Consider the following 27430-nt stretch of genomic DNA (forward strand, 5'->3'; position numbering starts at 1 on the left):
TACAGACAGGGTTTTGCCATGTTGGCCAGGCTGGTGTCAAACTCCTGATCTCAGGGTGATCCGTCCACCTCAGACTCCCAAAGTGCTGGGATTACAGGCGTGGGCCACTGCGCCTGGCCATCCTACAATTTTAAAGAAGTAAGTCTACTGGGTGTGGTGGCTTGCACCTATAATCCCAGTTACTCAGGAGGCTAAGGAGGGAGGATCACTGGAGCCCAGGAGTTTGAAATTAGTGAGCTATGATCACAACCACTGCACTCCAGCCTGGATGACACAGTGAGACCCAGTCTCTCTTTTTTTTTCTTTTTTTTTTTTTTTTTTTTTTTCAGAGACAAGTTCTATGTTGCCCAAGCTAGTCCCAAACTCCAAGGCTCAAGTGATCCTCTTCGCCTTGGCCTCCCAGTGCTGGGATTACAGGCGTGAGCTACCGTGTCCAGCTGAGGCCCAGTCTCTTTAAAAAGAAAGAAAAGTAAGAAGTCTATGTTGGTAACTACCAATCTATGTAACTGGTCTAGTCTTATATTCTTACCAAACTTTACATGTCTAAGATTATTTTCCTGAAAACCCATTCCCTTCACCTAATGAAGGGAGTAGGTTGACTCTAATGCCCTGGCTCTCAGGCTCCAAGCCTCTGGAAGGAATCTGGCTAGGTGTTCTTCCTTTCTTCCATGTACTCACTCAGTTTCCCAGAAATGTCTCTAGTTTTTATTTCCCCTGGCGTGTAACTATGTCAAGACCAATTTATCATTCCAGCCCTGGATCAGGGCAGCCATCTACTAAATGGCCTTAAAGGCTCTGTACTCTCGCCTTTGTAATCAGAGAAAGTTTCCCTAAAACAATCACTTAGATCATTTCCCACAAACAATAAGTTCCTCTTGCCCTCGATCAAAATTCTGCATCCTGGAGAACTGCCTGAACCCGGGAGGTGGAGGCTGCGATAAGCCGAGATCACGCTGCTGCACTCCAGCCTCGACGACAGAGACTCTGTCTCAAACAAAAAAACAAAAAACACATCACTATGTACCCCAGGAATATGTACAATGATTATTTGTCAATCAAAATTCTGCATCCTCCAGAAGCATGCTATCCAAACTTCTTTCATCATCCCTCTCCCCTCTGGGGGAGGACTCCTGGCTTTCCAAGCTGAAAATCACAGGGATAGTCACTACTGTCTAAGGTATTTATCTGTTCTGTAATTCAATAAGGAACAGAGCTGAAAGAAAAACCCTGTTCACACCTAGAGGAAAAGATGGACAAAAATCGCAAGTCAATTGTTGTCTAGTACTGATGATTCCCTCTGTGACTTACATAGATCCCTTTCCCTGCACTTTTGGTCATTATAGTAGAAATTCCTGGGAATTTCACCCATGTTATTCACATCCTTGACTACTAGAGAAAAGCAGCTGTTGACCTTTCAAAATTCCATCGGTTGACTTTAGGAACTGTATTGAATTCATCATGAACTGCCACGCAAGTCATGAATTTTACAATATGTGCTCAAAATAAAGCCAACCATAAAATCTCATTCATTCAACAACTATTTTTGGTGGTGGTAGTGGGTACCTACTATATGTACAAAAACCAGGTACCTTTTTTTTTTTTTTTGGTAAGGCCTGAAATAGGGCAAATAAATTAAGATCTCCAGATTTCTTTAGGTACTTAATAATTTGGAGTTAACAGAATTTCCTCAAGGGTGTATTAGACACCATAATTAACAGATCTTTACCTTCTACTCCTTTACCAGCTCCTACAAAGCAGCAATATTAATAATGGTTGAATTTTTAATTTTATCCTGCTTGCAGTCTGTAAACATTAAAAGACAGTGAAATCCTATAAGAAAGGAAGAGTAGTCAAAAACCTATAAAGAGTCCTACACTGCACACAACTAAGCAGTTGTTATTTTTGAAAAAAATTTGCAAACAGAGGACCCTAAAAGATGACAGACAGCCCCTCAAGGAAAACTTCAATAAAACCAATCGGATAGGCAGGCAGACTTCAAAGAAACAGTTTTGAGATTAAAAGTAATATCCTCTAAAATAACTAATTTGAGCCGGGTGCAGTGGCTCATGCCTGTAATCCCAGCACTTTGGGAGGCTGAGGCGGGCAGATCACTTAAAGTCAGGAGTTCAAGACCAACCTGGCCAACATGGTGAAATCCTGTTTCTACTAAACATACAAAAATTAGTCGGGTTTGGTGGTGGGCGCCTGTAATCCCAGCTGCTTGGGAGGCTGAGGCAGGAGAATCGCTTGAACCCAGGAGGCAGAGGTTGCAGTGAGCCGAGATTGCACGACTGCACTCCAGCCTGAGTGACAGAGCAAGACTCCATCTCAAATAAAATGAAATAAAATAATAATTAACTTGAACTCAACTTCAGTGACAAAAAGCCCATTTCTCCAGCTGTTTTGAGGGCACACAAGTGGCGAGCTGAAGCAACCCACCAGACAGACTGCCTGCAGTGCTGTGGCTCAGGCCCAACTGGCCACAGGGCTCACCATGCTGCACTTAGTTTACTAAAGGCTAACTAGCTGCAAATAAGATAATATAACCCGCCACCAAATACTAAAAGGTATATTAAAGAATTCATACAATTACTTAACTGAGAGGGTCTCATGTGTGGATAAAATATATAAAAAGTCTAAGCTCAGTAGATTCACATATCTTCTCATATTAGTCCATGGGGATCTTTTAAAGATAAAGTCTTAATGAACAGGGCCATGCAGGCAACAAAACAAAACAAAATAAAAAACAAAAACAGGTGAAAACACCTCCCTTATCTGAAAAGAAGTGAGATGCTTAAAAAACACACCAAACTCTTCCCTCCTCCTACCTCTCAAAAAAGGTGGCTAGATGCAGTGGCCCATGACTGTAATCCTAGCACTTTGGGAGGCCAAGGTGGGCAGATCACTTGAGCCCAGGGGTTCGAGACCAGACAGGACAACATAGTGACACCCCCATCTCTAGTATAAATAAAAAATTAGCTTGGTGTGGTGGTGCACGCCTGTAGTCTCTGCTATTTGAGAGGCTGAGACAGGAGGATCACTTGAGCCCAGGAGGTTGAGGCTGCAGTGAGCCACACTGCACTCCAGCCTGGGTGACAGGGCAAGACCTTGTCTCAAAAAAAAAAAAAGAAAAAAGGAACAATTAGTAGGAATTCAAACACTCAAAGAATGTTTGCAACATACATGATAAATACATTTAAATCTCAGTAGTAGCATTTTGCTTTTTAAGTATTCGAAGCTAGAAACAGGTGTTCCTGTGCTGTGTGGGAAAGGGCAATATGAAAGATGCAGGGCGCTGGCCTGGCGTGGTGGCACACACCTGTAATCCCAGTACTTTGGGAGGCCGAGGCGGGTGGATCATGAGGTCAGGAGTTCAAAACCAGCCTGGCCAAGATGGTGAAATGCTGTCTCTACTAAAAACCACAAAAATTAGCCAGGTGCGGTGGCAGGCGCCTGTAATCCCAGCTACTTGGGAGACTGAGGCAGAATTGCTTGAACTCAGGTGGCAGAGGTTGCAGTGAGCCGAGATTGCGCCACTGCACTCCAGCCTGGGTGACAGAGTAAGACTGTCTCAAAAAAGAAAGAAAGAGAGAAAGAGAGAGAGGGGAAAGAGAGAGAGGGGAAAGGGAGGGGGGAGGGAGAGAGAGAGAGAAAGAAAAAGAGAAATAGAGAGAGAGAGAAAGAAAGAGAAGAGAAGAGAGAAAAGAAGAGAAAAGAGAAGATAGATGGATAGATGGATGCAGGGTGCTGAAACTGGGAAAACCAGCCACATTCTGCTGAGGGCCAGGCTACCAGGTCACCAATCTGAGGTGTGTAGTTACAGGACATGGACTGTTTTTAAAGCATTCCAAACCCGCTTAAAAGGTAATTTCCCATTCATTGCCTAATTGTAGCCCCTTTCCCCCCAACATATTTAAACTTCAGAGAGCTGCAGAAGAAAATAAATGCTACTGCATAGATCACAATGAAGAAAACAAGCTCTTGTTCATCAGAAACACTGCTCTTGTTGCACTGTCAATCTCAAAACAATTCTCGTCTACTTGGGTGTTTTTTAGAGGTAATTCATCCTAGTTCAAACCTTATGACCCTGTTTACCTTAAGAGCTTGTAAGCTAAAACACGGTAATAGGATTTATTATTAACCTTCCAGAAATGAGGGCAGTTAATGTGTAATTAGCTAGCTGGATAGTCTTGCTGTCATACTAAAACTCACTATTCAAGCTTGTAATTACTAGACAATAATTTAGTTGTTAATATCAGAAAAGAATAACGAGAGGTAACTTCCTGCAATTACAAGCCAAGTGTCCATACACTGGGAAGACTTTATAACTCAGTAATCATAAGTGAATGAAGATAAAACAAATCAAGGTTACATTCACATATAATCAAGAATGAAACAAGCCCTAAAATCAGAGCCCCTACGAATGTAGAGCACAGCTGTGGCTGTCTTTCAGAGCCATACCCTGGCTGGCTCATGTCCCACGATCCAAAAAGCCTGGACCACTCCATGGTTTTAAAGCTGACCACCAGTGAGTGTGGTATTTTTAATGAATGTCCACTAAGTTGTTCAATGCCAGTAAGACTCCATTTTTATGTATATAACTAGTTAGACTCCTGAGCCACATACACCACATCTGAAGATTTCCAAGCAGACAGATAAAGAAGGTTGGTCACGGAGCTAGCTAAGTACTGTTGAAGTGCAAATCCACAACTGAGCGCATTTCTTTATTATGTACAACAGGTGACATTATCCCAATAGTACTGGACAGAATTGCTCTACTTGGCCTCTGTCTACAAATAATGACAACCAGCTGTTCCAAAGGCAGGATGACGTTTGTGATTCAACATGGACAGATCAATATTGAAGTTCTCAAGCTGTTCAAATAGTAGTTGGCCAATTAATCATCCATGCAGACACATACATATATTTCTTATCTGTGTAATTACACTAAAATGTTTAGAAACAGCATGCACTAATCCAGCATAAAGCATTATTTTAAGATATACCTTCTGCCAAAATCTGAATTATTTGAGAAGATTTACAGACTATCTAACTGAAAAGGGGATGGGATAAGTGTTAAATTTGTATTTTAAATTTCTAAATGCCTGGTAAAAGAAATTTTAGGTGCCTGTAGTCCCAGCAACTCGGGAGGCTGAGGCAGGAGAATGGCGTGAACCCGGGAGGCAGAACTCGCAGTGAGCCGAGATCGTGCCACTGCACTCCAGCCTGGGCGACAGTGCGAGACTCTGTCTCAAAAAAAAAAAAAAAAAAAAAAAAAAATTTTTATATATCTTCCCTAATCTCAAAGCCCTTGAAGTATTCCTTCTGTTGTAGTCAATTTCATTTGCCTGTTACTAACTCCCCAGATAACTCTAGGGGAAGACTTTTCCCAAATGTTGATTTTTCTCCCAAGCAAAATAACAGTAGAAGTATCCAGTCCACTGGCTAGCAACCCTAAGAGTGAAAATGTAAACTGCCCAATTTCATAAGAAAATTGTCTTCCACCTCACTTCTCCACATTTTTTTTTTTTTGAGATGGAGTTTTGCTCTTATTGCCAAAGCTGGAGTGCAATGGCGCAATGTGGGCTCACTGCAACCTCCACCTCCTGGGTTCAAGCGATTCTCCTGCCTCAGCCTCCCGAGTAGCTGGATTACAGGCATGCGCCACCACGCCCAGCTAATTTTGTATTTTTAGTAAAGATGGGGTTTCTCCATGTTGGTCATAGCTGGTCTCGAACTCCTGACCTAAGGTGATCCGCCCGCCTCGTCCTCCCAAAGTGCTGGCATTACAGGCATGAGCCACCATGCCCAGCCTACAACTTAATCCATCATATAAATAATTTACTAAGTCAGTCAAAGAATGAGTAAAATGAAAGCTGGAGAGAGAAACACATTTGCAGGGATCAAGCATGCCTGGTCCAGAAGGGTGGGATGAGAGAGATTAAAGCTGTATTGCAGTGAAGGCACCTGAGCCCCCAGGAGTGCAGGGTGATAAGCCAACTATAGATAAAATATATTTTGGAGAAAAAAAGGAAAACTGGAAAATAGAAGAGTGCTTAAAAAGCTACCTGTGGCTTAATGAACTCTCCTATCAGTCCTTAAAATTAATTTGTTTTGAAATGGAAATCCAGATCCCCTTGGCTACATTTTATGTTTCTCAGAGCTTCTGTCACTGCTGTCTGGAAGAGCAGGAAGGGATACAAAAAAAAGATGCTATCATGCAGGAAGTCAAAATCAATCACTTTGGTCATCTGCTACTTTCTGTTTAATGTCATAACAATAACAATAGATAACTTCATACTTGGTAACTTCATACTGATGGCAAGCATCTTTACAAAATTAATCCGATTCCTCACTATAATTAGCTCTCTTGTAAGGTTAAATAATACAAAATTAAAAATTACTGGGTGAGTAAACCACAATTATACCAATTTTGAACTCTGAATAAACAAATTGCACATACACTTGGCAAACAGAAAACAGGATAAGAACAGAAGCAATGAGTCAATTGGCTTACCAGAAATCAATGGTGGGGAGGGGTGTGAGGGGACAGAGGACTAAATTTACTGCTAACATAAATGTTGTTTAATATCAGGCTATGATTAACACACATCTGAAATTTCAACTGTGAACTGTTGTTATGCTACAAATATGTATACCCACAGAACAGTACATGTCCTGGGGCAAGGTAAATGGCAGGAAATTTCACAATCCACTCCCTGCTCCCTCATCGAATCTACGGCAGAGGAAAGTGTTGAAACAAGTTTTAGGTGCCAGGCTTAGCCTTTTGCTTTTCAGTTGAATATTTATGTTGACACGCCAACTTTCTCCTATTAGTTATTTAGTGTTAGTTTTTTTTTTTTTTTTTTGGTGGGGCGGGGGTTGGTGGGGGCGGTCCTTTGAACTAAGATTCTCTCAGGAACCACTGCAGGAAATGAAGTGATTCAGAACTCACCAATTATGAACTAACCTTCAATGCCAGAGGCTTTAACAGTTTCTAATAAAAATTCAGTTCAGATCTCAAGACCAGATAAGTCTGAAAAAACACTTCAAGGTCATCTGAATGAACATATTCTACCGGTACTTTATATAATTGTATTTACCTGTTCCTAAAACTTTCCGTGAAAGAAATGTTGAATTTTCTTGAGAAATAGTTTTGAGCAAAATGTCAAAACAATTCTCTCATGCTCAGTATACTTTTGACTATACTCTGAAAATATTTCTTCTTGTTTTCCTGCACTTACCTGTTAGTGTGCTCACACTCCTGTATTACGGAACACGTTCAGTAACTCATACACATGTAACACAGAAGTCTGCTTTCAGTTCACTTGGACCAACGTGGTTTAACTCTTGCTGCTTACTAAATGCTTTGCAAGCTAATATAAGAACATGCACTAACATTTTATAAATGTGATGAAATCTTACTCATGTTGGCCACTTTAGAAAGTAGTCTATCAGTCCTCAAAATAGTTAAACATATTATCCAGCAACTTCACTCCTAGGTATATACCCAAGAGAAATGCAAACAGGTCTACACAAAAACTTGTGCACAAATATTTATAATACTCATAATAGCCAAAAGACAGCAACAACCCAAGTGTTTATTATCTGACAAATAATGTGGTTTATCTGTACAATGAAATATTATTCAGCCATAAGAAATTCCAATACATGCAACACGGATCAACCTTGAAAACATCATGCAAAGTGAAAAAAAAAAAAGTCACGAAAGACTACATATTATATAATTACATTTCTAAAAAGTGTCCAGAAAAGACAAATCCACAGAAACAAAAAGCAGATTCGTGGTTGCCTAGGGCAAATACATTTATTTTTGAGGTGATGAAAATGTTCTAAAATTGACTGTGGTGATGGCTGCATATAACTGAATGTATTAAAAACTACTGAATTACACACTTTAAATGGGTGAGTTGCATGTCTGTGAATTATAATTCAGTGAAACTGTTATTTTTTTAAAAAACCTGTTCTGAGACATGAGGTACTTGACAGTCAGCAAACATCTTTCACAAAGCTTTTCTGGTCAATGGTAAAAGCTTTAGCAAAACTAAACATCAATTTACTTCATTGTAATTGGAACCAGCCTGCAGTATTTTGATATGTACATTTTTAAAATGTGAATGTAGTTTAAGAAAACACATCATTACATCAGATATTCCAGGCAGCCTGCCATGAGACATTTTTACCAAAAAAACCATCTTAAAAGGAATCCATTTAATCAAGCTCGGAGTGTACGTTCTTTCTTGTTGCCTCAACTATATGCCATCATCTCCCCTAAAACTCTCTTGTTAAACAGTACTGGACATGATTAATTCACTCATTAAGACAACAAATAGTCGAACCCTTATTGTGCACCAGGCACTGTTAACAGTCGCGTGTGTGTGTGTGCGTGTGTGTGTGTGTGTGTGTGTGTGTGGAGAGAGAGAGACAAGAACAAGACAAAGTGCCCACTCATGGTGCTTACAATCCAAGGGGATAAGATAAATAATAAACAAATACCGGTTTTAGAAGCTTATTGAAAACGGGGTACTAGCCAGGCATGGTAGTATGCGCCTATAGTCCCAGCTACTGGGGAGGCTGAGGTGGGAGGATGGCTCGAGCCTAGGAGCTCAAGGCTGCAGTGAGCTATTACCGCACCACTGCATTCCAGCCTGGGCAACAGAGTGCAACTCTGTTTCTATCTATTAAAAAATAATTTTAAAATTGTAAAGTATATATACAACTGGGTGCTGTGCTATGGAGGGGTGTGATTTCAGATGGAGGGGCTGGGAAAGGAAACTGCTCTGAGGAAGTAATATGTGAGATGGGTGAAGAAGGTGCCAACCACACAAAGATCAGGAGAGAATATTCCAGGTAGAGAAAATAATTTTTGAACGGCACAATCAGGTGGAGGCAAGGATTAACTGTGTTCTGCTGGTGACCAACCTTTCTCTGTGATTCTCATTTACCAATCTAGTTCAAGGATATCTGGCAAAAGTAACTTGCAGATTGTGGCTGGACTAAGAAGTCTTACCTACCTCAGACCATTAAAAGGTGGCAGAAGTTCAACAAGCAGCAGCCAACCCTGGTTAAGCCCAGCCTCAACTGAGCTTTCCCTTCTTTTCTTGTGCCTCTCAGCAACTGTTACCTGTACCATTCATTCTTTCAACCCATACTGGTGAAGGGCACTGTGATAAGAGTCCTGGGCCTTACAGATGAGTCAGACACACACCTGATAGCCCTTAAGATAGGAAATAATCTAGTAGCACAAAAAAATAGGCATAAACAACAAATACACAGTAGAAAGTAAAAGTGGACCATAAAAAAGGAGCTATAAAATGTAATGGTATCCAGAGATTACTTCCAGCTGGAGAATCAGCAGAAGTATACGGGGTGGGAGCACTGGAGTAGGTAGAGTCTATGAAGCCTGAGATTTGGACATGTGGAGGGAAAAACAGATTTATTTGTTGTATCCCTAATTAACTTCAAATACACAACTGACCCTTGAACAACATGGGTCCATGCACGGTTTGAACTGCATGGGTCCATTCACATGTGGTTTTCAATAAATACAGCTAGCCCTCCATGTCAGCAGGTTTCACAGGAATGACTGTGGGACTTGAGTAAGCATGAATTTTGGTATCTGCAGGTGGTCTGGGAACTGATCCCCTGCAGACACCAAGGGATGACTGTATTTTAAAATATTTTCAGCTCCCCAACTAGGTGATAAGGAGGAAAGGCCTGATGCTCTTTATAACTCTCTGTGATATTCAGCATAGTATTTTGCAGAGCTGGGCAATTCATTTGTTGATTCCCTGTAAGAGATGGGGTGTCAATTTCAGCCTGAAGGTAAGGCTAAATTACTCTTCCTTCATAAGGTTGTTTTGGCCTTTGAAAAGATGATCCCCTAAAACCTCTTACTGTATCATTTCTCTCTCATTTCAGAGGGACATTCCTAAGTAGTTTTAGTGTTTTCCAAAACCTATATATATATATTATGTGCTTCTAATACATACATATAAAATGTTTACACATGTATTCATGTGTGTGCACATGTATCACTATATCTTAAGTTTGGAGTCTCAAAAACTCATTTTAAACTTCCACAGCTAAACTGATATATTTGTACTTAAGAGAAAATATTTTTTCCACTGATCAAACTTTCGCAGTCGGTCCCTCAAAAATCCCTTCCCATTACCAACAAAACATCTTAAACCAGAAAAGAAAAGCCAAACAACATTTTTTTGGGCAATGTCTCAACATCTCCAAAAAATATTCCATGGCCAAACTCACCATAGAGAGCTGTCCAAGTTTGATTAATTACATCTAGACACACAGTTCCTGACCTGAAACAGATGGAAAGAATGGCATGTTTTTAAAAATTAGAAAGTTAGTTGCATTTATCTGGCAACTAATTTTTACTTATCAAGAGAAATATTTTTAATAGATCTGTGAAAAAAAGAATCCCAATTGGGGAAAAGTATGATGAGGAACAGAACAGTACAAGGTCTTAAAGTGTCGCCTTACAGACTGAAAGGGGAAAACAGTAACTATGCAATGGAGAAACCAGACAACACCTGAACCAGGTGCTGAGAACACAAGGGGCAGACAGACCTTGTGTGTCTCTGAATGTGATACCCCAAGAAGGACACAATCTTGCTTTGTAGTTTTCTGGCCTTAAGTGTGTTCATGCCCTGAATCTAATGATCAGGAAACATCAGACAAACACAAATTGAGGAACAATCTATAAAATAACTGGTTTATATTATTTTAAAAAGTGAATTTTATAAAAGATAAAGGCAGGCTGAGGAACTAATCCTGATTAAAGTAGTTTAAAGAAACATGACAACAAAAATGTAATGTGTGATTTTAGACTGGATCCTTTACTGAAAGAAAAAAGTGCTAAAAAGTAAGTTACTGGAATATGGCAGTAAATTAAATAAGTATTGCATTAACGTTAAATTCCTGAATCTGACAACTATATATTGTGGATGGATAAGAGAACATCCTTGTTAGGATAACTGATACAATAAAATATTAATATTAAAGGACTAAGGGGCATGACGTATATATATATATACAACCTACTCACATAAGGTTCAGAAAAACCTGTTAGGTATGTTTGTGAGAGACAGTAAAACTTAGTGCCATGACAAATTGAAATGCATCCCAAATAATAATATATTCTAAACAGCACTAGAAGTATAAAACAGGATATGCTGGAATATTTTAAAGTATCATTAATAAAATATTAGAAGGAAAGAAAGGGATAAATACGATTCACTAACTGAAATGAAACTATAGTCATTTTGCCTTACTCTCAAGAATTGAGAAAATACTGTAAGGTCTGAAAATAGTCAATCTGTAGACTGAAAACAGATCTCTGAACTGTGTCTACACAAAGAGAAGTGAGATGTGGAATATTACTACTGTTCACTGGATAACAAGAAAAATGAAGGACCCAGTCACGACAATGGAAAAAACTAAGTGGCACAACAGCAGAATGTGAACTAAGTGATTGAGAACCTCATATCCTTTGGATTCTATCATTTACACGACCATTCATACAGTCCTAACTCCTGATAAGGTCCAAAAAGATAACTGGGGCTTTTTATAACACACACAGAGAGAAATGCTAATCAAGAGCAGTTGCTCTAAAATTTAAACATTTTAAAATAGTTACTTACGCTTCATCAATGTTGGGATGGAAAATTTTATTCATGAATCCTGTAAAAAGAGATGTTAATTAGCAGCAAAAAGTATCCAGAGAACAATAAAAGTATTTCAGTACTGGAAACAATTTCAGTATTGGGAAAAGGTGATAATACTTATAAATCACTACTTTCAACCTTAGATCTTTCGTTACTGATAAACATTATATTCTCCTGGTAGCTCCAATTATTTAGAATACATCAGCATTCTATTAACAAATGAGCAAACTGGGAGAAATGCAGCTTCTTATACAAAACAATCATTAAAGCAACTGTTTTCTGAGCTATGAAGGTACTGCTCAAAGATAAATTATACTACTAAATGGTTCATAACCAGTGTCATGATAAAAGTTAAGAAACTTCACTCTCTCAGAAGTTTTATTGTTCAAGCTCTAAATCTGGAGGTTCTGCATTTGAACTTCTCCTTCTGATGCTCACTTACTGGTATCACTTGGCTACACTGTGTGCGGAACATGAATGAAACTGTTGAAATGCTAAAGGAGTACCACTTCAAACCACAAAGGATTTCATAACAGTGACCAAAATATTTCCTTTAACATTAGTCTACTCATTCAGGGAAACCCAGTTTTGATTAAAATTGGGGCAACCAAGAAATGAAGCAAGGAGTTAAAAAAAATATTCTTAAGTTGGCTATATCTGCTGGAGGTTTAAGTTTTTAAAATTTTTCCTAGCAAACCAAGTACACACTTTAATAGCTATGTGGCCATTTAAACTTCAAGGAGAAATTAATAAAACCAGTGATTCAATCAGTCAGTATATATGCAAATGGCAATATTCTAAAGCAGAGATCCATTGTCAAAGGTGTCATTTTGTCATCCTTATTACTTCCTTTTAGGACTCTCATCCTGTTCCACACTTTCAATATCTGAAGTTCCTTATTAAGGTGAGTATCACCACCACTATCTCCGACCCCCACCCTCCCTCACTCCCATCCCCACAGTCTCTCTCTCATTCATTCAGAACATATTTGGTCAGCACCTACACCGCAGGCATTGTGCTTGGATAGGGTACAATAATAAGACAGTTCACTATTCTTGAGGAGGTCACTGTGGCAGTGGGACAAAAGACACCAATAAATACCTGCAATCTGAATAAAGTATTGACACAGTAGGTGGAGTAAAACGAGAAGAGTCAGGAAAGATGCAGAGAAACGGCACTGGAGGAGGAGCCTCAAGTGAGGCGCTACAGAGATTGTCTCCAAAAACCCGAGAAACTTCCCCTGAATTAGAAAACGGGATAAGAATACCAAGTCCAAGTAGTCCAGTCTTAGACCACTCTAGTCACTCACACTTTTAACTTTTGTTTTTAAATGCTCTGTGTTGAAACAGCATAATGTTCTATCTACTACAATCAAGAGGGCCTATGTGATGTTTAAGTTACTCTGATGAAAAAAAACCTTTGTGTCCAATATTAATTTCTCATTAAGGAAATTAAAGATGTTTCAAAGTCTAGATTTAAGAAGCATGTAGTTTATGAAGACATTTTAATAATGAGAAATGTTCATGTCTTGGTATTAAGAGGAGAAAAATTAGGGTAAAAAAATTCTACATAACTTTAGAAAAATACTAATACACATGTCCCAGATGACCCATGAGAGTATTTGTTGCGATATTATTTATAAAAGCCAAGAGCCAAATTCAACCCTGTCAATGGGATAGGGTTGGATAAAGGGGAGTACATCTATCTACCTGAGTCCTATACAGCCAAGGGTAATGAAGTAGATCAATGTGTATAAACTTGTATACATCTAAAGCTGAGTTTATTGGTTTTTTTTTTGTCTCTCTTTTTTTTATTATTATTATACTTTAAGTTTTAGGGTACATGTGCACAATGTGCAGGTTTGTTACATATGTATCCATGTGTCATGTTGGTGTGCTGCACCCAGAGTTTTTTTTTTAAGTTGCAGGATGTTATATTTACAGCCTGAGGTTATCTAAATAAACTAAAACAAACAACTACCAATTCTCCACGGTAACAAGTATAGGAAAACTGTACTGAACCAACATATACCAAATTTGCAAAAGTAATTGTTTCAGTTAGGGCACAGGGCCAGGGTCATGATGGGGATAGGGAACAGAACGGGAAACAGTGGTTAAAAATGACTTTATCTGGCCAGGCACGGTGGCTCATGCATGTAATCCCAGCACTTTGGGAGGCCAAGGTGGGTGGATCACCTGAGGTCAGGAGTTCAAGGCCAGCCTGGCCAACATGGTGAAACCCCGTCTCTAGTAAAAAGAAAAAAAAAATTAGCTGAGTGTGGTGGTGTGTGCCTGTAGTCCCAGCTACTCGGGAGACCGAGGTAGGAGAATCACTTGAACCCAGGAGGCGGAGCTTGCAGTGAGCTGAGATCGCCCTACTGCACTCCAGCCTGGGTGACGGAGTGAGACTGTCTTTAAAAAAAAAAAAAAAAAAAAGACTTTAACACTATTAATATGTTCCTTTTAAAAAGGGACAATGTGCTTCTATATTATTTGCTCTGTTTAAAACATATGCACATAAATAAGAAACTAAGTACAAATGTTAACAGTGCAGAATTCTTAGTGGTGGCAGTATTTTCTCCACTGCACTTTTCAAATCTCATCACCACCTCACCACACCTGAACCAGAACTAGGATCATAGCAATGGGAAAAGGCTAGAAGAAAACAGGTGTCAATGGTTGTCATCTTTGCGAGATTCTCCCATTACTTCTATTTGCACTTTTGGCTCTCTGACATTTCTACAATGTGTAATTTTAATAGTTGAGAGTAAAAAAACTTTTAAATAAAAAGTTATCATAGTATTAGCTGGGCACAGTGGCTCTCGCCTGTAATCCCAACACTTTGGGATGCTAAGACGGGCAGATTACTTGATGTCAGGAGTTTGAGACCAGCCTGGCCTACATGGTGAAACCCCATCTGTAACGAAAATACAAAAATTAGCCGGGCATGTGGCGCCCACCTGTAGTCCCAGCTACTCAGGAGGCTGAGGCAGGAGAATTGCTTGAACCTGGGAGGTGGAGGCTGCAGTGAGCCAAGATCATGCCACTGCACTCCAGCCTGGAAGCCAGAGCTAGACTCCGTTTCCAAAAAAAGGTTATACATAGTATCAAACATTCTAAAATAGACTGAATTATACAAGCATTAACTAGTGCTGAACTATTTTAAGAAAAAGCCAGTAAAACCAACCATTTTATTTGAAATCTCGTATCTTAACACTCTTGTTCAAATAATACAAATTCATTACCCTCCCCCTAAAATCAGAGGAACCTCAGGTTATAAGGTACATGGTCCTCAAGATCAGTTATATATAGGAGTATGCTGCTATCACTACTGCAGGGAAGCTTTCTGATGAGTGGGGAACAATGCTGAGCCTGTGGTTTAATGCAAGAGAATGGTCCTATAAGAAAAATACTGCTTGAAGCTACTATTAAGAATTAAAAATATGTTCTTGATACTTAAAATCCTGCCTCTGTGAGAACTCTCAAAACTAACACCTAATGAAGCAATGTCTGTGGCAAAGGTTCCCAATGCTGGCTACAGATGAAGAGCATTGGGAAGTTTTCATTTAAATAAACTAAAACCAATACTCAAAGAACTCTGAGAACACAGGACTTAAGGGGAAATACCTGTAAAGAGAGGTCTTTAGAAAAAATAAGTCCTACATTAGAAGGTCACCAGCATTATGGAGAAAAACACAGCAAAGGAGGAAAACAGAAATGGAAAGGTTGGGGCAGGGTGGCAATTTTAAATGAGATGGTCAGGAAGGGACTTCCTGAGAAAGTGACTTGCTTTGAAGGAGGTGAAAGAGGAGCCACCTGGTACCAAGAGGAGAGGAGAAGGTCTCTATAGAGGGAACAGCCAAGTGCAAAGCACATTAGGAGCTTGCCTGATGCTCTGAAGTTTTTTCCTGAAACTGAAGGGATTTGAAAAAGGGGCAGAAAATGAGAAGTGATGTCACAGAGGTGATCAGCATTTGGGGCCCCTTTAAAGACACTGGCTTTTATTCAGAGGGAGATGGGGGGGGCACTGAGACTAGTGCCTGAACAGTGACATATTCACATACTTGGCTTAACAAATGGCTTGTGTCCTAAAACAGGCTAGTTGGGGAACAGCTCAATCAGCTCACAGCACCTGAGTGCTGGGGAATCACAGATTTCAAGCAAAACAAAATGGGAATCCTACAGGGCATTATGCTTCAACAATCTGAGGCCACGGGGCATTTAAAGGTATTAAGTCAAGAAAATAACTATGGTAAGCTTTAAATGTTTATCAAAACGTCTCTGAAAGACTAAGGTGCCTCGCTCATTGGACATGACCTGGAGAGCACACTTGGAATTAACAGTGTCTATACAGTTTTCAATTAAATCTAGATTTGGCTTAGTTGAGTACAGGAATAAATAACAGAACCAAAAAGGACTTGTTAAACATATGCTTTAGTAATAAATGGTTTGGAGCTCAGTCTCCAGCGCCCCTGCTAAGTATAGAACACCATCTGAGCACTAGGACAGAGGGCAGAATCACACCACAAAGCAAAGTACTAAACAGGGACATGGGTTCTTGCCCCAACTAATCAACTGCGGGTCCTGGGCAAGTCACTTCACCTTGTGGGGTCTGTTTCTTTACCTACGAAGACAAATAGTTGAACTATATGATCTCCCAAATCTCCACTCTTACTCTATTTCTGAAGGCCCTATCAGCCCTAAAAATCTAGCATTTAATAATAATGGTAAGCACTCTGAGAACACAGGAATTAAGGGAAAATATCCAAGAGTTAAGTCCTTAAAGGAAATTAATTCTGTAAGGCAGCATTTTTAGGTACAGAAATTTTCTAGAGAATACAAAACCACCAACATGATAAAATACCATAAAGAGCCACAAAACAAACCCTCTGACTCTTCCAAAGTAGGCAGAAACAGTTTATAACCTTGCCTTTGAGGAATGAACACAACCAGACCAACTCTATCAAGAAACTTTCTACTTTCTAAACTAAAATGATCTCTTTCAATACCAGGTCTTTTTTTTTTTTTTTTTTTTTGAGATAAGGTCACTTCGTCACCCAGGCAGGAGTGTGGTGGTGCAGCGTCTTGCTCACTGCAACCTCTGCCTCCTGGGTTCAAGAGATTCTCCTGCCTCAGCCTCCCAAGTAGCTGAGATTACCACAACCAGCTAATTTTTGTATTTTTTGGTAGAGATGGGGTTTCACCATGTTGGCCAGGCTGGTCTTGAACTCCTGACCTCAAGTGATCCACCCACCTCAGCCTCCAAAAGCGTGGGGAATTACAGGCGTGGGCCACTGCACCCAGCCCTCGGGCTTCTTTAATTGTTAGAAAAATATCCAAAGCAAATACATGGAAAAGAGCATATCTCCTTGACATTTGTTCTTAGACAAGCTGTGGGCAGTGTTTCTGGCAAAGCCATTTACATTCTGGATAATGATGCCAACAATGGAACTCCTGGACAAGGAGGGGGGAGACAGAGAAAGAACGGGCCAGAAATTCGGAAAAGGAATGTTCTCAGGACTGTGTGAGTTGGCCCTGGCATGTTCTCCTTCCTTTTGGCAATGCTATCATCACACTAATGAATATGTCTGCAACAAGGGAATTTTCCCAACACTTGTTTCCATTAGACCAGGAACTATTTTCAAGATATTTTAAGAGAACATATTTTGAAAACTGCTTTTATGGCAACATAAGTAGAAGTAGCAGGTTATTTTTAATCTACATGATTTAAGATTTTATTCACTACCAAGCATTTTCTTTTTCTTTTCTTTTTTTTTTTTGTTGAGACAGAATCTCACTCTGTCACTCAGGCTGGAGTGCAGTGGCGTGATCTCGGCTCACTGCAGCCTTCACCTCACGGATTCAAGCGATTCTCCTGCCTCAGCCTCCCAAGTAGCTGGGACTACAGGCGCTCACCACAACATCCAGCTAATTTTTTTGTATTTTTAGTAGAGACGGGGTTTCACCATCTTAACCAGGATCATCTCGATCTCCTGACCTCATGATCCACCCACCTCGGCCTACCAAAGTGCTGGTACCACAGGCGTGAGCCACCGCACCCGGCCACTACCAGACATTTTCTAATGACATATTTCAGTGATTTGACCAGATTAAAATCAGAACTCCTTTAAGTTTTTTGGATAGTGATTCTCTGGCGTAGTTCTAGCGCTCGTTAAAGGGGATGGGGAGGATCGTACAACAGGAATAAATGTCCAGCTAAAATGCTTACCCTTCTCTGTCCTGCATCTTTCAGCAGAAGGGAATTAGGTAATTTATAATTCTGGAGAAGGAATCCAAATCACACTTAGTTAATGTAAAAGTATTATTATGTATCTTAAAAAATAAAAAGCACAGACTACAATAGAAAAATATGCCTTGCTTTTGCTTGTTCCACTCCAATACTCAACTGCTCTAGAATAACACATCTCATGACCCATAGGCTAATAGGCAGCGAACATAAATAACATTGTGCTAAGTCATGCTGAAAAACTGGTTTTTATTTCAGCCTCTGTGTCCAGTCCCAGGAAGGGGTCTATACAGAGTTGTACACACTTCTGAATAACTTCTGACACTGGGGTCAATATGTAAATAAATGAGGCCAAGCTTCACCTATTTTTCCACCTTTGTTCTCTTTATTTGAGAGGATATTAATGATCAAATTTGTGGGTAGATGAAATACTTTGGGCCAATCACCAGAAATTTCACCTGTCAGAATTATCTTGACAAAATGAGAGGTTAGACAAACGACTTGTGAATCAAGGTAAATCCACCCTACGGTAAACAGGTGAAGAGCACCAAAGGCCAAAACAGCAGCTACATCCCAGGGATAAAATGAGCCTGGACTAAGGTGGCTCAGACAGCTGTGGCTGATGCAATTTCATTATAAGCTTATGAATTCCTGTGAGAAAACACTCAAGTGAATATATTAAGTCATTCTGATTGTCTTCAGAACAACTGCCCACATAAAGTGGACCATTCACAACAAAACTGATTAATTCTATTTTTTGAGTAGGTATAATTGTTTAAAATATTCTTATTAAAGACTGAATCTCATCTTCCCTTGCAGTATCTCAGACTATAAATTATTTAAGGGTAATAACTTGGATCTCCGTTCCTAGCACACGGGGTGACCGAGTTGGCGGGGGGGGGGGGGGGGGTGCTGCCAGCTCCACTAGTGACAGACATTGGCCAGCTGTGTGCAGGAGTCCACAATCTGATAGATTTTCATCTTACCTCAGACAGCCAGGCCCCGCCTGAGGCAGCCTGTGCCCAGGTAGAAATCTCTTCAGAAAGCTGAGCCTTTCCTACTCAGGAGAGATGGACCTGGGCCAGTCTCTTCTTGGGTGAGGAACCAGGCAAGGAGCTCACTCTCAATGCCCTGTGTCATGGGAACTTCTGAACTGATCCTATGTGTGTTCAGGAGATCTAAACTCAACAAGGAGTCCTCTTTTCTGTTTCTTCCTTTCTCTCTAATAATATGGAGTCTGAGGAATGGGCTAGATGGATAAGAAAAGTTCATTTATAACTAAGAAAAGGTGAAGTGTTATCCTTCAATAGCATAACCTACCAACCTAGTGGATTACCAAAACCTCTGGCCTACTTTCTTATGGTTTCATTTTTGGGAGACTAACTTCTGTTTTGTTTTCATAGTTTATCTTTCGATCGCTTGGTTGTTCATATAACCACACTGCTGGGATCAGGCAGTACTTATTTTCATGGTCAGAGACAATACAGTACAGAATACATTGGACTTGAACTCACAAGACCCAACTACAATTCTCTACCACTCTTAGAGTTGTAGTTAAAAGATCAGGCTCCAAAAGATAAACGTTTGAGGTGACAGATACCCCAATTACCCTGTTTTGATCATTACATATTGCATATATGTACCAAAATAGCACATGTACCCCAAAAATGTGTGTAACTGTTGTAACAATACATTTTTTAAAAATGACCAGGCTCCAGTCAGAATGCCTAAATGCCACTCTGTGAGCCTCTGGGGCAATCTACTTCATCTCTTTGCCTTTCTGTTCCCTTATTCCTAAAACTAGGTTAAATAATGGTATCTACACATCATTAATCATGAAGATTAAATGAGTTAATATATGTAAAGCATTTGAACAGTAACTGGCATACAGTAAGCATGCAGTAATGTTAGAATTAGCTTAATAAGTTTAATGAACACGTAATATCATCTTACTGTCCTCATCCTAAAACTGATTAATATTTACCCTATGCGTCCATCTCTTAATGCTCTTACAAGTGTCAAGAACATGAGAGGATATTATGATTTAGAGATATGTTTCCCATAACTCTTGTCACACTAGAAATGGAAAATACAATTTTTATTTTTAATATTTATTATTTGTGTGACACAGCCCCAGGAGGTCCTGACAACATGTGCCCCATATTTATTATTAAGAAGACCATCCTTTCTTAATATGCAAGCAAAAATTAGATTAAAAAAACAACAACATCCTGACTGCATTTGGTATAGTTAAAAAACAAGCACACACACACTAAACTGGAAGCCAGAAGACGGACTCTGCAACTAGTGAATAGTCATACATCTCAGCCTCATTTTTGTCCATCCTTAAAATCAGGCAAATTGGATGTCATAATCTCTAAACTTCCACCTAACAACACAGTTTTCACCAACACCAGGAATATAAGCAAATCTCAAACCGTGAACAGTTTTCTAAAAAGAACTAAGACATTGCTTTTGTTGTTTTCAAAAGAATTTCAGCTTAACTAAATAAAAAGGAAGACAAAAATACTTGTTTTCATTATGACACCAAATCCTAAAGGGAAAGAAATAGATTTAATGCCAAAAAGATGTCAGAATAACCAGCTCAAAAGCTAGAGGTCACCCAATACAGAGTAGGAACTAACCTAGGCAGCAAGTGTGATGGAAGTTTTAAATAGCAAATGAAAAGATTATATAATAATGAGCTGTCAAAGGCAGAATTAAAACTGGCATAAGTCAACTTCAAGAAAGAAATGGACAAGTCCTCTGATAGTAACAAGCACATGCAAAAGTAGGGTTATCCTTAGAGGTGGCAGCCTGGGGAAGGGGGTGGGAAAGCTAGTGTACTATTTTTACTCTGGCTAATAGCAAGATGAAGGTAAATGAATTTAGACATTACAGCCTGCTCACAGCAGGTTTCACATTAAAAGGGCCCATTTCACCACCGGCTTCTCTCACTGAGAACTTCAGCACCTGGCTTGGCCCACAAGTTGCTCTCTGCCCCAACTCCTGTCATTTTTGGTGACAATACAGACCATACTCCTGACACCCGGGTCTCTTTTTTTTTTTTTTGGAGATGGAGTTTCATTCTTGTTGCCCAGGCCGGAGTGCAATGGCACGATCTCGACTCACTGCTCTGCCTCCCGGGTTCAAGCGATTCTCCTGCCTCAGTCTCCGGAGTAGCTGGAATTACAGGCATGTGCCACCATGCCCAGCTAATTTTGTATTTTTAGTAGAGATGGGGTTTCTCTATGTTGATCAGGCTGGTCTTGAACTCCTAACCTCAGGTGATCTGCCTGCCTCGGCCTCCCAAAGTGCTGGGATTACAGAAGTGAGCCACCGTGCCCGGCTTGTTTCTTAAGCTTCTCCTCAATGACCTTCCTTCTATTCCATTCCACTTAACGCTCCCCAGGACATACCCTAACCTTCGTCATTCCCTCCACAATCACATATTTACCTCCACAATCACAAATTCACCTCCATAATCACAAATTCAGACATCTCCTACCAATCCCCTGTCCTTGCCAAAAGCTTCCCACCCCAGGAATCATTAATTCTTTCACCTGTTAACTGTAATCCACAGATTCTCCCATTTTCTTCCCAACTACCAGCCCTCTTATCTTAACTGGCTTCTTACTCAGCTTAAGATTTAAGAGCCATCACCATCCTCACTCTCAAGCAATCCTCTGCAAATCCCCTGTCCTCTCCCCTCCAAAATGCCCATCTAGCAAATCTACCACAGGAAGCATCATTCACATTTGCTCAACTTGGACTTGAGGGTACCAGTAGGTAGGCATTCATTCACTCATATGAATATTCTTCTGCAGAAAGGGCAATGTATCAGGCCCTAAGTAGTGAGTATTTGGGAGAACAGGGGTGGTGGTAGTAAAACAGACCCAGGGGCTGCCTTCATGGAGTTCACATCTACTGAGCTGGCAGGGAGGAGAGACATAAGTAAACAAATATATACCAGTTTATCTAAACATGCTCAACAGCCTTTCTTGGACTCAGCATCACCTATAATCTTCCCTTCCCCTTTCTCTAGTGGGTCGCTCCCCCAGTCTCCCATGACTGTTACATTTTACCACAATCCTGCAAATCTACTTTCTTTCTCTCCCTTTGTTCCCCTAACCCCCTCCTCTAGTTCTTTCACTAAATAGCCACCGTGTCCCTTTTCTTTGAGATGAAAGCCAATTGGCAGGATCCCTCATTTTCCATAAAAATTTCTAAACTCCTCCCTGCACACACACTCTTTCTCCCTGCCTCAACAGCTTGCACAAATGTTCCCCTCTTCTGAAACACCAGGCCTCTGGCTTCTGATCCTGCTCCCTCCTTCCTTCTCAATGGTGGTGCTACTGCAATTCTCTTCCCAACTCCAGCATCACCAAGCTCTCCCTTTTCTAAACATCTCTCTACAATAAGCACTTTAAAATCCTTCAGAATCTTCCATTTAAAAATTAAAAACAGGCCAGGCACGGTGGCTCACACCTGCTGTCCCAGCACATTGGGAGGCCCAGGTGGGCAGATCGCTTGAGTCTAGGAGTTCAAGACCAGCCTGAGCAACACGGTGAAACCCATGGCTACAAAAAATGCAAAAAAATTAGCCAAGCGTGGTGGTCCATGCCTGGAGTCCAGGAGGTCCAAGCTGCAGTGAGCCAAGATTATGCCACTGCAGTCCAGCTTGGATGATTTCCTTAATGGAGCCACATTTCTTCAGAGCAGTATATGTCTAGAACAAAGTTTCTTGACCTTGGCAGCCTTGTCCAAGCCACCAGCATCTCTGGTTACAAAAGCTTTTATAACTGTGCTTCTATCCCGTCACTGTCTCTTGCCCCACAGCAGAATGATCATTAAAAACAAAATCAGACCTTTCACTCCCCTGCTGAAAACTATGTAGTCTTTCTATTACATTTAAAATGAAAGTCGAGCCTTTAACCTGGCCTACAAAGCAGTCTGTGAACTCGACCCTGCCTGCCGCTTGGCCCCTGTGTCACGCACCTCACATTTTACCCAGTTTTCCAGGCTGGGGCCTTTGTACTCAAAATTTCTTCTGCCTGGAAAGCTCTTACCCCTGATTTCGGAGGATCAGGGCTGGCTTTTTTTTTTTTTTTTTTAAATCTTTTTAAGTCTCAGCTTAAATTTACTTTGTCAGACCCTTCCTGAATATCTGATCCAAGGTACCTATTCTATCCATTAATTCTCTGCATAAAGCTATCAGGAGTTTTAAATTTTGCTTTATCTTCGCACTCCAAAAAAACAAAAAGTATTAAGAGAGCAATTTGTTCACTTCTGTATCCACAGCACCCAGAATAACGCCCAGCTCGCAGTAGGTACCCAATAACTTTGTGAAACTGATTAGAAGAAATGATGTAGGCCATAGCCAAAGCCTCAGCTGCCAGACATAATTTTTAAAAAATGTATCCTGAAAAATGTCATTTTCAGAACACCAGTAAAAGAGCTTTTAACAATGGCTTATATTCTCATAGCATTATCGCTATTTACTGTTTTTTTTTTTTTTTTTACAAAACCTTCCTTACTAGAACCTTGTTTCTCTCTATTGGAATTCAAAAGATACTTATCATTCGCCGGGCACGTTGGCTCACGCCTGTAATCCCAGCACTTTGGGAGGCCAAGGCAGGCAGATCACCTGATGTCAGGAGTTCGACACCAGCCTGGGCAACATGGCGAAACCCCATCTCTCCTGCAATACAAAAATTAGCTGGGCGTGGTGGTGCATGCCTGTAATCCCAGCTACTCAGGAGACTGAGGCAGGAGAATCACTTGAACCCGGGGGCAGAGGCTGCAGTAAGCTGAGATTGTGCCATTGCACTCCAGCCTGCACAACAGAACAAGACTCTGTATTAAAAAAAAAAAAAAAAAAAAGATATAGATCACTACAGAGTAGCAATTATGTAACTGTTTGGGACAGGACTAAATTCATAACTACAGTTATTAGAGAAGTACATAGGTGATCTTAATGGAATTTTGCCTCCCCAGCCCCAAAATTCATTTTATTTGAGATGGAGTCTCAATCTTGTCGCCCAGGCTGGAGTGTAGCAGTGCCATCTCAGCTCACTGCAACCTCTGCCTCCCGGGTTCAAGTAATTCTCCTTCCTCAGTCTCTCAAGTAGCTGGGATTACAGGCACGCGCCACCATGCCCGGCTAATTTATATATATATATTTTTTAGTAGACACGGGGTTTCACCATGTTGGCGAGGCTGGTCTCGAACTCCTGGCCTCAAGTGATCCTCCTGCCTCGGCCTCCCAAAGTGCTGGTATTACAGCTGTGAGTCATCATGCCCAGTCCCAGAATTCATTTTATTTGTGAAAATACAGTGGTACAAGTAGGCCTTTGTTAAATGACTAACCTTAAACCTCTTGTGAATGACAAACTCCTCTCTACTCCAAATACTGGCCCATCCCTGCTTAAATACTGCTCAGTGAAGTTACTCATGCTAGTTCTTGAGGGAGTAACTCTAGAATGACTCCATCTAGGAAGACATAAGATAAAATGGTAAGTATTCTAAGTTCTACAGTTAGTTTAGTCATGCCATATTATAAACCTCCACTCCAAAAATAGTGTGAGGTCATTTCTGGCCAGAGTGAAATAAAAAATGTATAATGCCAGAACAGTCTATTATTCTGACAATGAAAAAGATTAATGCAGTTCCCTTTATCACTTGCATGAGTAAAAAATATATATATATATTGGCTGGGCGTGGTGGCTCACACCTGTAATCTCAGCACCGTGGGAGGCCAAGGTGGGTGGATCACCTGAGGTCAGGCATTTAAGACGAGCCTGGCCAACATGGCAAAACCCCATCTCTACTAAAAAATACAAAAATTAGCAGGGCATGATGGAGCATGCCTGGAATCCCAGCTACTCAGGAGGCTAAGGCAGGAGAATTGCTTGAACCTGGGAGGCGGAGGTTGCAGTTAGCTGCAATGGTGCCATTGCACTCTGGCCTGGGTGACAGAGCAAGACTCCATCTCAAAAAAAAAAAAAGGATTATGGCACACTGGTTATCAGAGTATATGTCAGACTGGGAGATTTAAGAGGAACTCTGACAGGCTGTCTAGTCTAGTGGAACGGGGCAACCTAAACCATCCTGAGAGTTTGACCCAATTTTAAAGGCCATTAATATAGCACAGAGTATTTTTTTTTTTTTTTTTTTTTTTGAGACAAGAGTCTCGCTCTGTTGCCCGGGCTGGAGTGCCGTGGCGTGATCTCAGCTCACTGCAAGCTCTGCCTCCCGGGTTCATGTCATTCTCCTGCCTCAGCCTCCCAAGTAGCTGGGACTACAGGCGCCCGCCACCATGCCTAGCTAATTTTTTGTATTTTTTCGTAGAGACAGCATTTCACTGTGTTAGCCAGGATGGTCTCGATCTCCTGACCTCGTGATCCACCCACCTCGGCCTCCCAAAGTGCTGGGATTACAGGCGTGAGCCACCACGCCCAGCCAGCTCAGAGTATTTTAACTATTGTATTGCCCATGACTTTTTCATTTTGTCTCCATTTACTCATATGGGTTTGGCAAGTTCTTGCTTCATGCCACTGACATCAAATTTTTTTTTTTTTTTTTTAATTTCTTGAGACCAGTTTCACTCTGTCGCCCAGGCTGGAGTGCAGTGACACTATCTCAGCACACTGCAACCTCTGCCTCCTGGGCTCAAGTGATTCTCCCACCTCAGCCTCCTGAGTAGCTGGAACTAAAGGTATACACCACCATGCCCAGGTAATTTTTGTATTTCTTTTTAGAGATGGGGTTTCTCCATATTGCTCAGGCTGGTCTCAAACCCCTTGTCTCCAGTGATGTGCCTGCTTCGACCTCCCCACAGTGCTGGGATTACAGCATGAGCTACTGCGCCCGGCCTCACATCAAGTTCTATGACAGCACAAGCTTGCTGGTTTTGTACCTGACCATTCTACCAACATTCAGCAAACCATTCAGCAGTCCCTCCAGAATCCTGTTCTCAACCATTTCTCTTACTTTCCCAGCTTTGGTACCATCAAATTGCAAACCAGACACAATGCATACAGCCTGCTCCTAGTAGAGGGTCCTCCTCACTGAAAATACGTAGATATAGATTGGTAGCATTTCACAAATCGGTTTCTAAACTTGTTACCTGTACCTTATAACACAGTTTTCTATTTTTTAAGAAGTATAAATGATGACAGGGTTCCTAGGCTGCTCTTGAAGTTATTTGCAAAAGATTCTAAAATATTCTTTTTTTTTTTTTTTTTTTTTTGAGACGGAGTCTTTCTCTGTCGCCCAGGCTGGAGTGCAGTGGCGCGATCTCGGCTCACTGCAAGCTCCGCCTCCCGGGTTCACGCCATTCTCCTGTCTCAGCCTCTCCGAGTAGCTGGGACTACAGGCGCCCGCCACCGCGCCCGGCTAATTTTTTGTATTTTTAGTAGAGACGGGGTTTCACCATGGTCTCGATCTCCTGACCTCGTGATCCGCCCGCCTCGGCCTCCCAAAGTGCTGGGATTACAGGCTTGAGCCACCGCGCCCGGCGATTCTAAAATATTCTATAGTTCTATCTGAAATTAGGATACAATTCTGTTAATAGTAGCCAATAATCATTTAAATGTAAGATAAAATGACAACATCTTAATTTTATCTGGAATGCTTGTGTTTAAGTAAAGTAGATATGATATGAAGGAGAATATAATAGATCCAGAAGAGAACTTCTGGATGTTGCAAGATCTTTAGTGGCTATAAGCCCTGAATTTAATGTTTTTTATATATATAATTTTTTTTTTTTTTTTGAGATGGAGTCTCGCTCTGTTGCCCAGGCTGGAGTGCAGTGGCATGATCTTGGCTCACTGCAGGCTACGCCTCCTGGGTTCACGCCATTCTCCTGCCTCAGCCTCCCGAGTAGCTGGGACTACAGGTGCCCGCCACCACGCGCCCAGCTAATTTTTTGTATTTTTGGTAGAGACAGGGTTTCACCGTGTTAGCCAGGATGGTCTCAATCTCCTGACGTCGTGATCCACCCACCACAGCCTCCCAAAGTGTTGGGATTACAGGCGTGAGCTACCACACCTGGCCCTGTATCTTTTATTAGAAGACTTTTATATTTTTTTTCCTTGGCTTAGGCTTATCAAAAGTATCCCCATTATGATTATTAGCTCTAAAGAGGGGCATTTTTCAGTTCATATGAAGAGAAAAATGGAACAAGGGAAGGAGGAAGTGGAAGAGTCAGGCAGAAAAGAAAAAGGTGAGAAGTACTTAAGGTAACCACTCAAGAGAAGAGAAAAAGGGGGGAAGAAAGAAGTGAAGAAAGTTGTGTGTAAAGGCAGTATCTGAAGGCCGGGAGCGGTGGCTCACGCTTGTAATCCCAGCACTTTGGGAGGCCGAGGCGGGCGGATCACGAGGTCAGGAGATCGAGACCACGGTGAAACCCCATCTCTACTAAAAATACAAAAAATTAGCCGGGCGTGGTGGCGGGCGCCTGTAGTCCCAGCTAC

At 41.0% G+C, this 27430-nt stretch overlaps 1 protein-coding gene across 7 annotated transcripts in view; it reads right to left on the reverse strand.

Annotated features, from left to right (window-relative positions):
- The window catches only part of UBE2H (ubiquitin conjugating enzyme E2 H), a 124485-nt gene that overhangs the window by 17796 nt on the left and 79259 nt on the right, over positions 1-27430 (reverse strand). For 6 of the 7 annotated variants that reach the window (XM_055284007.2, XM_063641637.1, XM_063641636.1 and 3 more), the window contains 2 exons: positions 11685-11724; positions 10291-10343 (listed from right to left, as the gene is read on the reverse strand). The exons of the other annotated variant lie outside the window; for it this stretch is intronic. In XM_055284007.2, coding sequence (XP_055139982.1) covers positions 10291-10343; positions 11685-11724 — 93 coding nt within the window. The remainder of the gene's footprint in view (positions 1-10290; positions 10344-11684; positions 11725-27430) is intronic. 7 annotated transcript variants of the gene reach the window in all.

This window comes from Symphalangus syndactylus, chromosome 6, assembly GCF_028878055.3.
Source record: "Symphalangus syndactylus isolate Jambi chromosome 6, NHGRI_mSymSyn1-v2.1_pri, whole genome shotgun sequence".
NCBI lineage: Eukaryota > Metazoa > Chordata > Mammalia > Primates > Hylobatidae > Symphalangus > Symphalangus syndactylus.